Raw genomic sequence first — 13,974 nt, 5'->3', positions numbered from 1 at the left:
TATACCTTTCACAAATGTTTTAACACTTCTTAACTGCATTAAGAATGAAATACTTAATGAATGAAATACTGATGAGGTGTTGAATAGCACAGTGAGGCCCACTGGAGGGTACTGAAGTGCTTACTGAAGGGAATTTTTTGGTTTTTTCTGTTAAACTTGCACTGAGACAACTGTCAAGGCTAGTGCAGGGATACCTGTTTCAATACACCATTACTGCTAAGCATGCATTCTCCAGTAAGACTGATAATTCTAACATTGTAATTGTAGTGTTCTAAGAGGAAGGAATAAAAAAGGATAAGAATAGGACTAAATAAAGCTGGATACATATAACAAATGACAGTATATATCCTAACAAACAACTAAAAAACAAACATTATGGCTGGTTGGCTTGTCACTTACTTAGGTTGTTCAAGTTGGCGATTCTTTCAATGCAGTTTGTAGACAGCGATAGTTTCCTTTAAAAGCAAGAATAATCAATTCACAGTATATATGGGATCACTATATTGGAAGAATTCCACTGCATTAGAAATAATTTTCTATTGTTCTCTCAATAGATGGTGAACTGACTGTATGTGCTAACAGACTCAAAATATCCTCAAATCATCAAGGCTTCTTGAACTTTATTAGCTTCTGGGAAAATACCATGAGGTACCTATATGACATACTGGATTATCTTTTGATGCCTGGTCTTATCAAATGCATAGATGTTTATTTCTAAAGCGGTTCTAATCTCTTTCTGGAAGTCCTGCTTAAATCCCTGCTTTTTTTTTTTTTTTTTTCATAAATTTTGGAGTGGGTCATAAATGTGCCAGTTAGTTGACAGACTCCAAACACAGACCTGTAATTATATACCATTTTTCTGGGGACAAATATTAATACAGAATCTACCCTAACATTTTCTGAGTAAGTCGCAGGGATCTTTGAATTAAAAAGAGCAACTGTGTGTAGAAAGAGAAGCTCAGCTGAGGCAAAAAAAAAAGAGAAAGCTGCTGCTTTGAAGGCTACACTTAAACATAGTAAATACATATTTGCACAGTGGACAGCACAAAACCTGAAAAAAAGAATGAAGAGAATATTTTGTTTCCAATTTGTTTTTAATTGAACTTACTCGCAGTTAACAAGTGTGGAGAGAGATTCATCCATCTTCTCTACAGGAGGAACCTGACCGTACAGTTTTACCTCTTTTGCCTCTGAAGCCTTCTGGCCATTCTTTTCTTCCTAAAGAAAAGAGAAGGTGAGGAAGAGGCTTACTGCTACACGCAATTACCAAAAATTACTATATTTAAAAATCACTACAAAAGCAATTACTATAGAAATAATTCCAATATACTACTAAAAGATATTACTGAAAAGAGAAAGCATTTTGAATCCTGTTTATCAAGATTCCTGATGGTGTAGCACAAAAAGGGAAGGCTAGCTTATTTTCAAAATAGCAAAAGAACTTACACATTACATATGCGTTTTTAAAAGTTGTGTTTATTAAATGAACTTAATTGAGGAGTCCTGTGCTGTAAAGAATGGAGAATAGACGGAGGTTTAAAATTCTGAATTAAGGTATTTCCATGGAGACTAACATATAGGAAACATCAGCCTTGGCCAATCTGTAGCAGAAGCAGAGTCTTAAAAGCTCTGCTAGAAAAATCTCCTTCCCACTTCATCCAGAGACCTCAGAACTCACACCTAACTCACAACACAAACTGAACATGGGGGAGTAGGGTTTTTTGGGGGAGAAAACTTCAACAGATTCACAGAGTTAAGAATCTAAAAAAAAAATTGTGATTAGCCATTAAAAAAGAATGGGGGAAAATTTCACACTTTAGAGGATACAGCAAAAGATGAATTTCCTTTTTACAACCTAGGCTGATAATTTTCTAAATTAAATACTTAGTAAAGTTCAAAGCCTTAGAAACATGGCCAAATAACTTCAGCATCTGGGTTTATTAAAAAACATACTCTATTAAATCTTTTAAAATTCTGAAGTGATGGCAATTATTGGCTAAACACTTGGAACAAGTATCTGTTTAGGGAGTAGCAGCAGTTTGGACAGCTGCCTCCCTGACAGTACAAAGGGAGCATTTTGTCAATTCACTCAGTGTTCAGTGGGAGGACTGGAGGTCCATTAACAAAGGAGAAATCTCAGTGCTTTCAAAACAAGGACTCTTGTTTTCTCTCCCATTTTAGGCAGCTACTGAAAAGAGAGATAGCTGAGTGTGGCCTGGTTTATATGGCTACTTTGTAATGAAATTAATCGTATCCCAGAAAGCTTTAAGAATCCCATAGCAGAAGATCAGGTTTTGATAATGTTATTTTCCCTCTTATGAACCCAAAATACTTCAGGAAACTTAATTTAATAAAAAATTAGCACGTTGTCTTGTACAATTATTTATATTCTAGATTCTGTCCAAATTCAGTGTGACAGTATTTTTACTCATAAGTAGCGATTTAGCAAATAAGCACGTCAGATGTCTTGCTAGAATATGGCTATATGTATAATAAACTAAATCACTGTATGAATGTGAAACTTCCACTTTCTTTTCTAAGAACAGCACTGTATCTATTTGCATTTATGCTCAGTTTCTAATCTATTGGTTCATACCATAAATAAAACTACATTTTTTCTTGAAAACATGAAAGGGAGAGAGCTTCCAACACAGACTCTGGCCAGCAGTGAGCACCTGGAGGAAGAAAATTCATCCTGATTGCCAAGTACTTCTGGAAGAAAGGTCAGCTGCACAACCACAATATACCATAGAGAAACCACAGGTAGAACAGACACACTTTTTTAAGAATAGGTTATATATTTGCTAAGTTGAAGCTGCTTTGATTTAAAGTTGCTTTGATTTACCTAATGTCAAGCTGGCTGTAGGGCATAGTAAACCCTTATGCCAAAGGGAAGAAAAACACGCAGAATGTAACACAACACCAGATCCAATCGTACAAGTCACATGGGATCCAGATTAGAAATAGTAAAAGGAAGATTTAGACCCACCCCCAATAACCTGAATAGAAAAGCAAATTCAGCACTTCATGCCTAACAGTAATGGAAACTCACTGACACAGGCCTATTATCTCTAAGAGACGTGTGACAGAAGCAAATGGAAAATAAATCTTCACTACAAAACACAGAGCTGAGGTTGTGAAGGGCAGAAAGAGTGAGGGAGGAAGAGCAAATGTTTTTAACACTCAGTTCACACCTCTAGTAATGCTAATGTCCACAAGTTGTTGCATTCTAGCTCTTATTAAGAGAGCAGGAGTGAAGTTTGCGGGATATGTCAACATAACTGGGAAACCCCTGAAATTCTGAAGGTACTAAACAATGATAAAATTCAAAATGAAAATAGTCTTCAATTCCAGGCTAGTACCTTGAGCTGATGATAGCACAGATCTTCTGGCTTTCAAGTGTACCTGCCCATGCCGTCTCACATCCAGATTTCTAGAGACCAAAATATTTATAAAACCTTGCTCTAGCAGCTGGCCAGAAATAGGGGGGGAGTGCATGTACACGGAGCAGCACCTCTGTGCCCTTATCTAAAATTCACTGAGACTGGGGAAAGAGTCTCACTGATTTTACTGGACTGTGAACCTGACCCCAGAGCATCCTACACCATCATTTGAAATTATATTCACGCCCTTGCCAACACACAGTTTTCTAAAAGACCAGGTCAGTCACTACGAGACTAATGACCTTCTGTATTAACACAGTACTTTAAGAGGAAAAACAAGCAAGGAACTCAGATTCTGAGTTAAGCTTTGCACAATATGAGGGACAACATGCCAAAAGACATGTAGAAGTTTCACTGAATTCAGTTCAGTGAAAATTTCATACCTGTTTATTCTGTGGGAAGGACTACAGTCAGGTAAAGTGAAAAGAGTATAATTAAAACATAAGACATCTCCAACTTTAAGTCCCTTTGTAGTTTCACACCAATGCATACACAGCAGAATGAGGCAGGAGAGCAAAACAGACTCATCTTTACCAGTCATGTCAATTTAACAAGAACATACAGAAAATCCAACAGAATGTATTATACAACAACAGTAATCATCATTTTACTTTGTAAAACTTCTTAAAGCAGATGTTTCAAGCAAATGTATTTCCTACAATGTTTGAAAGACAAATTTAGCTGAATACAGTCAAACCCCATGCCACAGAGTACTGCAAAGCAGCTAGACACTGTTCTAGTACTTACCCATTTGGCTAGAGCTTCTTTGATAGTTGTTGCTTTGGCCTAAAAATGAAACAAATTTAAATGAATATTCACTGCAAACTTATAATTGGCTTGTTCACTGCAAACCTATTTCCTCTCCCTTGTCTCTCCCTATCCTGCTTGTCTATCCCCTTCTACCACTTCCTTGTATTGCCTTGTGTCAGCTGAGTTGAAGAAGCTGGAAACCCTCAGTGTCCTATAAATTTGTTTTCTGAGGTACTTGGCAGCATTTTCAGAAGCAAATGATGGGCTTAATGTCAGGAGATTATCTTCCTGGTCTTACTCTCTGCCCCATGGGACATTGCTTGTTAGCTCTGATGGTGAAATTCAATTCAAAAGCATAAGAAACTACTGCACTGAAAATTGTGGTCTAATGCTCTTAAACCCTCATACTTTCTGTTGTGCATTAGCAACTTCCCGTTTGAAAGCAAGTCTGTGAGCACACAGAATGATACAGCCTCTTCAGATTCACTGAGAAAAATGAGGTACATCTTGCCAAAACTAAAGAGCAATCTGGATTGTTTATATTTGGTGTTTCTTTCCAATTGCTTTGCATAGAGTTGCATCATACGATGTGAAAACATGTATTACTCAGTTTGAAAAATCTGAGAGCTGCTGTACAAGGCTTTTTAGGGACTGACCCACTGACCAACTTTCTGTTGTCACTAACTCCAACTTTTCTATCTCACATCAGAGTCTTATAAAACCACATGAAGATATCCAAAACAGTAGTATATAAACAACATATTTAATGCTTCTCTAAACACTAAACATATTACAAGATGTCTTTTGGATTAAAAAGGTTTCAGAGACCAATCTTTCACAAACACTGATCGACAGCCTCCTTTGTACAAATATAGAAGGACTCTAGTTTTGGCATCTCTGTTGCTCTTATGTGTAGCACTACCACATGTGGATAAAAGCAGTCTTTAAGGTAATCAGATATAAAAAAAACCCCTACAGTAAAAGTTAAACCCAACAAACTAACTTCCACCCAAAATCTTACAGGCAACCACCTCAACCATGGAGCTCTAGTGCTGGGTACTTTACTCTGGACCACTGGAAACACTGGTCTCAGGGCAAAAGACAATAGCTGAGGCAGCTGCATATAAAAAATGGCCACAGCCACTGAACACCCAGCAACCACCAAGACCCAGCAGCACCAGGGAGCCTGAGCGTGCACCTCAATCACCAATATACACCTTCACTTAGACATGTATCACTGGGCATCCTCAGATGTTCCAGCTGCTTCTGCCCATTGACAAGTATTTGTTTCTGGTCTATACCAACTGACAGCTAGCTCATGGTCCCATTGGAGATGACCTGGCAAACTTGTGCTAGGCAGCATCTCCTCAGTGTCTGCCACAGATAAACAGCTGCATGACCTCTTCCTGTTCAGAAAATCACATCCCTAATTCCCATTCCAATAGCCTCATGCAATCCAATTAACAGCTACCAGTGTGCCAGCAAAAACAAGGGGCTTCCGGCTAACTGGGTTTTCTGGACAGAACTTCATTGCTGCTTTTGTAATTATGGCAGTAAATCAGTACAGCACTTGGGTACGTGATCTTGGTCACTCATGTTGAAGGCAGAAATGGATTTATATGACCAATATCTGCTTCCGTTTCTAAGTCATGCCTAAAACCGGATTGGATCCATCTGAGCACAAGAAGCAGTTTCTCTCCTGACCTCTGTTGACTTATCTCTGCTGAGTTGCTGGAAACATGGACATCAGCACAGTGGGTTATTTGGAGAACACATGTCAGAGATTTCATTCTCTTTGAGTTGTACTTGAAATTTCTGTAGATAAATAAGAGTATCCTCTGCCAAGCAAGATTACCTAACGGAAACTTCCCTCCGAGCAGCTTATTTTCAGGGCTCCTCTACCTGCATATTGAACAATTTTATACAGGTATTTAGACTAAAGAAAATCATAATACTTAAAATACTCAAAATGCCAAGTGATCAATTGTCACCCTGAAGAGTCGCCATCAACACGGCAGGAACAAGAAACAGAATACCTTAAGGGGAAAAAATAACCACACTTGTATTACAATAGTTATAACAAGAAGTATTTCCCCTCCCTAAACATGGCAGATGGACATAGACTATTTACAAAATTTAGTCCCCCAGGAAAAAGCAAAACAGCGACACTTCGCCTTAATTTGCAAACATTTATTTATATGTTCAATAGAGGAAATCGGAATTGCACAGCAACCGACAACAAGCTAATCGCTGTAGTGATCGCAGACACTGCTGCCTTAAAAACGCTGAGGTTTGTGTAGGATGACATCTCAGACTCCCCGCTTCTTTCGCCTATCCCGAAATGCCCCTTTCCCAAGGCACAGCATCAGGCCACCACGCCTCAGCCGCCGCCCCGAGCCCCGGGCTGCCCCCCGGATAGCTCACGTCGAGCCCAGGCTGCTCGGCAGGGCCCGGCCGCGCAGGGCTCCGGCTCCGGCTCCGCCACCGCCACCGCCGGCCCAGGGACCGCTGGGCAGCGGTCCCGGGGGGACGCCGCTCACACACCACCCGCGGCACCAGCCCCGCGCCGCCGGGTCCCGGTCCGTCCCGCGCCCCCCCAGCCGCGGGCGGGCCGCGGTGCCGCCCGGCCGCCCCCGCCGCAGGACCCACCATGGTGCCGTTGCTACCGCGAACGCTCCGGTTGCTACGGGCGCGGGAACGCCCCGGCCCGGAACTCGCGTCGGGGGCGGCGGCCGCGGCGCCTTGTGGGACGCGACGGGGGGCGGGGGGCCATGCGGGCCCGGCCCGGGGAAGGCGACAGCCCTGGGCGCTGTGGGACCCCACGGGCGGCTGTGAGGCCTCCCAGAGGTGGCCGGTGCAGCTAATCCAGCCCCCTGAGTACTAGTCCCAATGGAATGTGATGGGAGCTTTGCCTGGCAAGGAATTACTCTGTCCAGTACTGGGTTCTTCAGTACAAGAAAGAAAAGGAGCTACTGGAGAAGGTTCAGAGGAGAGCCATAAAGATGATTAGAGGTCTGGAACATCTCTCTTATGAGGAGAGACTGCAGGACCTGAGCCTGAATTGTCTAGAGATGAGAAGACCGAGAGAGGATCTCATCAATGGCCTATAAGTATCTCAAAGGTGGATGTCAAGAGAATGGTATCCAGTGACAATGGCCACAAACTGAAACACAAGAAGTTGCATCTCAACACGAGGAAGAACTTCTTTACTTTGAGGGTGGCAGAGCACTGGCACAGGCTGCCCAGGGAGGTCATGGAGTTTCCCTCTCTGGAGACATTCAAAATCCACCTGGACATATTCCTGTGTATCCTACTCTGGGTGACCCCTTCTTGGCAGGGCAGTTGGACTAGATGATGTCCAGAGGTCTGTTTCAATCCTAACAATTCTGTGATTCTTTGAATGTAAACCTGTATAAATAATGTGGCTTTAACTAAGACCACAGACACTCAGTTTAATGTACACTTCAGGAAACAGCTGTTTTCTGCTGTGTCAGCAATGCGTCTTTGGTCCCCAGGTAGCATTGTAAATATACAAAATGCTAGTGCAAAAGTTGGCTGTTTTTCTACAGGCCCTTCTATGAATTATTTTGTCCAGGAATACCCTGACCCATTCATAAAAGGATCTTCAAAGTAAAATTACATTCTTTTTATTTTTTCCTCCTTTTTAAACAAAGTATCATCCGGTTTTCCAAACAAATGAACTATTCAGAAACAAAAATCTAACATCAAATTCTTACGCAAGGTTGCTTTTTAATAAAGCGTTTTACTTCTCTTTCAAATGGCATATATCTGACAAAATCTAACACTGAATTATTTTAAAGGCTTGTGCTTTAGAAATTAAGTGTGAGGACTCTTAACCTACCTGGCTTTTATTTATAAATTAACATTTACTTCCTGATCCTCCAGATTGCAATCTTGCATAGCAATGCATATGCTGAGGTAGGACTGAGGTGTGGAGACACAGGTATTGGCGCTGGGAGAGTGACAAAAGAGGGTTAGGGGAGGTGCTTCTCTTGCACAATTAATTACACAGCTCTGCCTACTGAAGATGCACGGGACAAGGCAGACAGACAAAGAGAAACCTTCAGACAACCCTCTCCTCTGTGGTTGCCACTTGTAATGAGTCTAGAAAAAAGGCAGGGTACCAAGTATCAGTGACACCAACAAGCACATCACAGCAGGCTGTGGTCCTGGACTTCTGGAGCTGCTGGTGTTAGCAGATGTTCAAGCACTAGATATGACTTGGTAAAAGCCTCTCCAGCTAGTGAGGAAGTTTAGAGACTAGGTATGAAGACATCTTGTGTGGAGTTAGCAGGATGAGGCTTCTCTTGTAAAGAATCGTAAAGATGGATAAATTGTTCAATTGGCATTGATTGTGTGTAAAGAACATGTGACTTTAATCAAATGATAAGGAGTAATAAGTTGCAGAAAGCTAATAAGACCTGAGCAGCAGCATCATGACAGTTAACTGGAGAGAGAAGATCCCTGAGAGCAAAACAAAACTGATTACCAGAAATGAAGGGTTTGTATCTTCCTAGGCAGCTCTCAAACTGGTCTGACAAAATGACTTTGGAAGGAGAAATTGTCTTGATAGAGGTCCTCATTAAACAGGCCTGCTGCACTGGCACCATTTCAGCAAGACCCTTTAAACAGATCAACTGATTTGGGAAGAACTTGTTTCTTTCTACCTGAATAGTAGGGAAAAATAAGGTACTAGCCAAAAATTAACTAGGATGAAAAAAAAAATCTCAGGCAGTGATGGAAAAGATATCCTAGATTTGAGTTTAGGGTTTTTTTGGAGGGCACTGTTAGTTTGGTTGGGTTTTTTTGTTTAGCGCTTTATTTTTTAAGAATTATGACTCTAAGTTAATCATCGCCATAAGGTGACAGCTTTTTACAGTCAGTTTAAATCTTCTACAGGCAAGGTTTTTTGTCTCTCAACTCTGCTTCCTCCCTAAGAACAACTGTCAGCATCTGTTGACATCATTACTAAAAAGGTCCAAGAGTAATTAATCCCTTACTTACCGGCTGCATTTAGCCATGCTCTAACCTATCCAACAGAATTCTAATACCCTGAGTGCCAAATGCCAGTCCAAGACATTACAGGAACAAGTAGTTACACCCCCAGTACAATACAGTGCTAGTGCCACTGTTCTCCCTGGATGACAGGAAAAGTACTCTTCATTTTCTTACGCTACAGGCAGTTTTTCTTGGAAAGAAACAGCCTGTGTCACCAGAAGACCAACTACATAACGTATACTAAGTATACAATCCTCACTGCAAATAGACATCTCCAGCTTCCTGCAAATACAAAACATTTCCAAGGTGTATATGGCTGTAAATCTGAGTTCTGGGCTAAGGTAACTGAGGACTCAAAGCCAGAATCATTCATCATTCTGATGTCAAAGTTTATCATCCGTCATTCCCCAGGGGTGATCCTGTCTGTCATTACTGAGGGTGCAGGCTGGCTGTGAACATTCTCCAAGTCATAAATACTGCAAGCAAGGAAGTACCTACTACACTCTTCAGATACTTTTTTCTTCATATCATGACCACTTTGGGCTGTCAAATTTATACCACAGTGCAGCCTGCTTATTGTTTCACTTCTCCTCTGTGTACCTAGTTAAAATAACTTAGGCTGATCCAAATAAATCTCTTTCTTTTTGGATTTATACTTGTAGCTAAGTAGTCATTTGGTTATTTCACATTTCAAGGTTTTTCTCAGTCAGTCCCTCCAATTCACCAGTCATTTTGGTGGCTCAAGTTCAGTCCTTGCAGTTCTGCAACAGCTTGCATGTGTGTAAATGTTCATCCCAAATGCAAGCGCAGAAACTCCTGAATCTTTCCCCAGGAGTGTTCCTGTGCATAGGCATGTGCTTTGCTCTCTCCACCCCCCAGAACAGGCACCCCCAAAACACGATCCATAGCTACATGACAAAATGGAGTAGAAGGAGGATCAATTCGGTGACCTGCTCCTGGATAACTCAAGAGTTCAAAGTTCTCTTTCCCATGCTGGCGTAGACGCCTGATTGCCAGCTCAGCATATAAGGAGCTCTTCCACATACGATCATCTTCCCCTACCACTAAGAGAAAGTGTCCTTCTGCTTTTTCAATGGGGATCATGCAAGGAGAATTAGCAGGACTCATTGGATCCTCCAGAGCTTCAAAAATATCAAATACACCAGTGTCAGAGACACTGACCTTGTTCATATCAAAACGCAGCCCAGGCAGAGTCATCTCACCGTAATGGAGGTCTGCAACTGTGTTTGAACTACAGCCAGAGATGGAGACAGCAGCCACGACTTCTGGCAGGAAGGTGATCATGGAGAGTGCTAATTCTGCCCCTTTTCCAGTCCCAATCACTCCAACTCCTGGTCCTTTCACCTTCAGACAAGATAGGGGGTGGAGAAGAGAGGAAGAAAAGAATAAAGGAAGTATGCATTATAATGCAATTAGCCATTAAGTGACTATGGAGTTGTGTTATTAAAAAAGGGAAAGGTTAGGTTAATTATTGATGTGACCTGTTGGAAAGCTACAGCCTGGACCCAGGCTCCTCCCTCTGTTTACTGTCTTATTTTTCAAAGACATCAAGAGCTGTCAAACCCCACAGAAAATCTCAGAGACAGGCATAAGATGTACCATCACTTGATCCTCACCTGGGCCCTACTGCATATGTTGATACAAAATTTTTCTCTTTTTCCCAAAACAGGTAGCAAGAAATTCAAGCACATGTTGTCTCAGGCAAATAAAGTAACCTTACAAATTGCATTTGAAGGATTAGTAAGTAGCATTTAATCTTGTCTTTTTCTAGCCTGGAAAGTAAAACTGAAAGCAACATCCCAAACCATTGAATCCATTCTTTCAATGACTGTTGAGCAGTTTTGTATCATCCTCTCTTAAACTAATTGCTTTTATTAAAAAAAAAAAAAATTATCACCACTGCTCCTGTTTGGAGGATATTCCAGCACTTCACCATCCTAATGATCAGCAGTCTTCTAGTTTCTAGCATGACTTTATTTAACAGACAGTTTGTGCTGGAATAAATTCACTCTCACAGTCATATGCATAGCCACCTATGCAGCGTCTACAATTTTCTCACTATTAGGCCTAAACCTGCCCAGCAGAAACGGATACTCAAAAAAACCCAACCAAACAAAAAAAACCAAAACAATCACCACCACCACTTGGGCATGACTGCTGATCCCTTGTCCCAAGAGATCTCTCATTACACTCACTTTTGGGTGACGCTGTAGGAATCTAGCTGCCTCCTCAAAGTACTCGAGTTTGAGTTCTTTCATGACCTTAGGAAGATCTTCAAAGTCAAAATATGGCAGAGAAAGAGCAGCAAAACCACGGGTAGCCAGGAGACCGGATCTAAGTTCAATCAAGCCTCCTTCATCACCATACATGTCAATCACTCCTGGAAAGGGGCCATCCCCTATATTAAAAAGAAGTGGTACAGAGGACAAGTTAACAAACAGGACACTAAAAACTATCTGGTGAAGAGTGAACAACAAAATACAGAATGCTTAAGACATTTGCTATTAATGCTCATTACTTTTCCATTTGCGCAGCAGAGATGAAGAGAACCAGCGCTGTATCCCATTTCAGCTATTTCAAACTAAGAATAGGCCTTTAAATTCCTGCAAAAATATGTGAAGTTAGACTTTTTTTTCTTTAAAAAAATCAAAACCAACTGTTCTAAATGTATTTTTCAATGGTCTTAACCTCCTGCCTTCAGAACAATCATACCCTAAGTCTGCTATTTTCCCCACAAATATGTCACATCTTAATTAACAAAGTGCAAGCTCATGAGTAATGAGCAAAGAGCACTAATCCCTCAAAGTCAATTCTACAAAACTTATGTAAACTCTGGAATAAACTGCATTGAGCAAAGCACAGCAAAGAGACACCAACTGCTAAACAAAATCAACTGGACTTAACTAGCTCTATCTCAACATCAGCACTGTAACACTTGGTAGGAGAACTGCTACTGCAGATGTGACCAGACAGAGGGTAAAACTGAGAGCTGTATGGGTGTGGTTACACGTGCATGACTGACATACAGATAAACGTGACATACATGTGTACAATTTGTCCCACAAAACTACAGAAATAATCAGAACTGCAATTTTAAGCAGCCATGTGTTTGCAGCCAAGGTTGTGTTGTATCACGTTTGTATTCCAAGCCAGCAGATCTTGGGTTAAAAGGTTAAGGATACCACCTCGTGGAGTTATAAAGACCCCAAGCAAGCAATTTCTTTTTTTTCTTTTTTTTTCCCCTGGCCACAAGATGTCACCTCTGATATACCTGGATCCAGCTCACTACAACCATCTCGCAAAAAGGACCCGCTTGTGCAAGAGAGTGCTAACTCTCTGACATTACCTGTATGCACTAAAGAAAAGATCTCTGACTTCAACACACTTGAGAAAAGGAAGTTTTGGACAAGACATGCTAGATGGTGGAAACCTCCTAAATTAAAGCATTAGGAAGTCAGAAAGGGACTGAACTATGCTTTTGTGTTCTCTTTCAGTTCTGATCTTTTTTTCATAGAAGTTCAATATTCTTGAGAGAAAATATGTTGAGATAAATTTATCATAATGCCATGATCAACAGGAACCTTCAGCTAACAGCAGTCAGCCTACATGGCTGGAAAATACGTAATTTATCACCCCTACCCAGAAAGCTTCCTAGCAAGAACATGTAATCAGAACACAGTCAAGCACGACTGTTTCTCTCATGAAGAGAAACTTAAACTTATGCAAGGATCCTGGACTGCCTCCCTGAGTGCCTACACATGCCCAAGTATAGTTTCTGCATAGCTCACTGAAAAGCAGGATAAAACACGATAGACAAATTTACTGCCGTTTAAAACCAAAGAAACACATCTTAACTCTTATGCGCAAATTTAGAAATTTTTCATATTAAAATTACAGCATAAGCCCACTTACATCATTTCGCTTTTACTAAGAATGGTTCACATTTAAGATTCCTATCTTAATAGTATTAACATTTTCTTGTCCCTGGAGCAAAGGAGGGTATGATAGTAATGCTGTAACTGGATCCTCCATCACGAGGGATGCCAATATCATTTAAGCAATGATTCCAGACTTTTCCACACTATTACAATGCCAAACTTGCTAAAGCGGAAAATACAATTCTCTCTTGCAGATCTCTAGATTTCCACTGAGCTCAGCAGAAATCAAACTCATCTTCTAAGGCAGGATAGCAAAACAATCACATCTCAGAAATGGAAAATCCAGCATGCTGACTAAACATCTGAAATTCAAAGTTCAATCTCTGTTGTTTTTTTCTCCAGTGAACTTTGGATCCACATCTAAATAGATAAAAAAAATATTGGTTTGGAAATTCACTGAAAATACTTAAATACTTAATACTGTAGTGATACTTACAGGAGCTGCTGAACCAAGTAGATTTAAATTAGAGGTAATGTGGAGGGCAGTTCCTGTAGCACAACAGTCAGGGAACTACAAGAAGTTTAGATCATGGCTAAAGCATACAAATGACATCACTGGTGTAAAGTTTTGTTTTCCAATACCAGTAGGAGCCCATCAGAATATCACACCTCATAAAGCACAACCATCCCACAAGCAGAACAGGCAAAACTTGCTGATAAATCTATTCTGCCTGTTTACCACAAAACTAACCCAACTACTAACTCAGCGTTGGCTCCGATGTAACAGAGGGGGAATAAGTGTATTTTCTAGAAGCTCTTCTATTGCTTTGCTTACGGGCATGTGTTTCACATAGAAGAAAAAT

At 40.8% G+C, this 13,974-nt stretch overlaps 1 protein-coding gene across 6 annotated transcripts in view; it reads right to left on the bottom strand.

The window, feature by feature from the left end:
• Window positions 1-13,974, bottom strand: part of DNAL1 (dynein axonemal light chain 1) — a 41,134-nt gene that overhangs the window by 26,158 nt on the left and 1,002 nt on the right. For 3 of the 6 annotated variants that reach the window (XM_039389040.1, XM_027748878.2, XM_027748870.2), the window contains exons 2-6: window positions 11,429-11,631; window positions 10,395-10,577; window positions 4,191-4,229; window positions 1,109-1,218; window positions 400-455 (exon numbers count right to left, since the gene is read on the bottom strand). In XM_039389040.1, the coding sequence (XP_039244974.1) occupies window positions 400-455; window positions 1,109-1,218; window positions 4,191-4,229; window positions 10,395-10,577; window positions 11,429-11,631 (591 nt within the window). Of the gene's footprint in view, window positions 1-399; window positions 456-1,108; window positions 1,219-4,189; window positions 4,230-6,842; window positions 10,578-11,428; window positions 11,632-13,974 lie in introns of those variants that run through there. The other 3 variants (XM_039389041.1, XM_027748918.2, XR_005566362.1) reach the window with 3 other exon arrangements.

The sequence above is a fragment of the Pipra filicauda genome, unplaced genomic scaffold, assembly GCF_003945595.2.
Source record: "Pipra filicauda isolate LSUMZ 115617 unplaced genomic scaffold, ASM394559v2 scaffold6_size6359152_pilon, whole genome shotgun sequence".
Lineage (NCBI taxonomy): Eukaryota > Metazoa > Chordata > Aves > Passeriformes > Pipridae > Pipra > Pipra filicauda.
The sequence above is the reverse complement of the archived record's forward strand: the minus strand, read 5'-3'. Positions and strand labels throughout refer to the sequence as shown.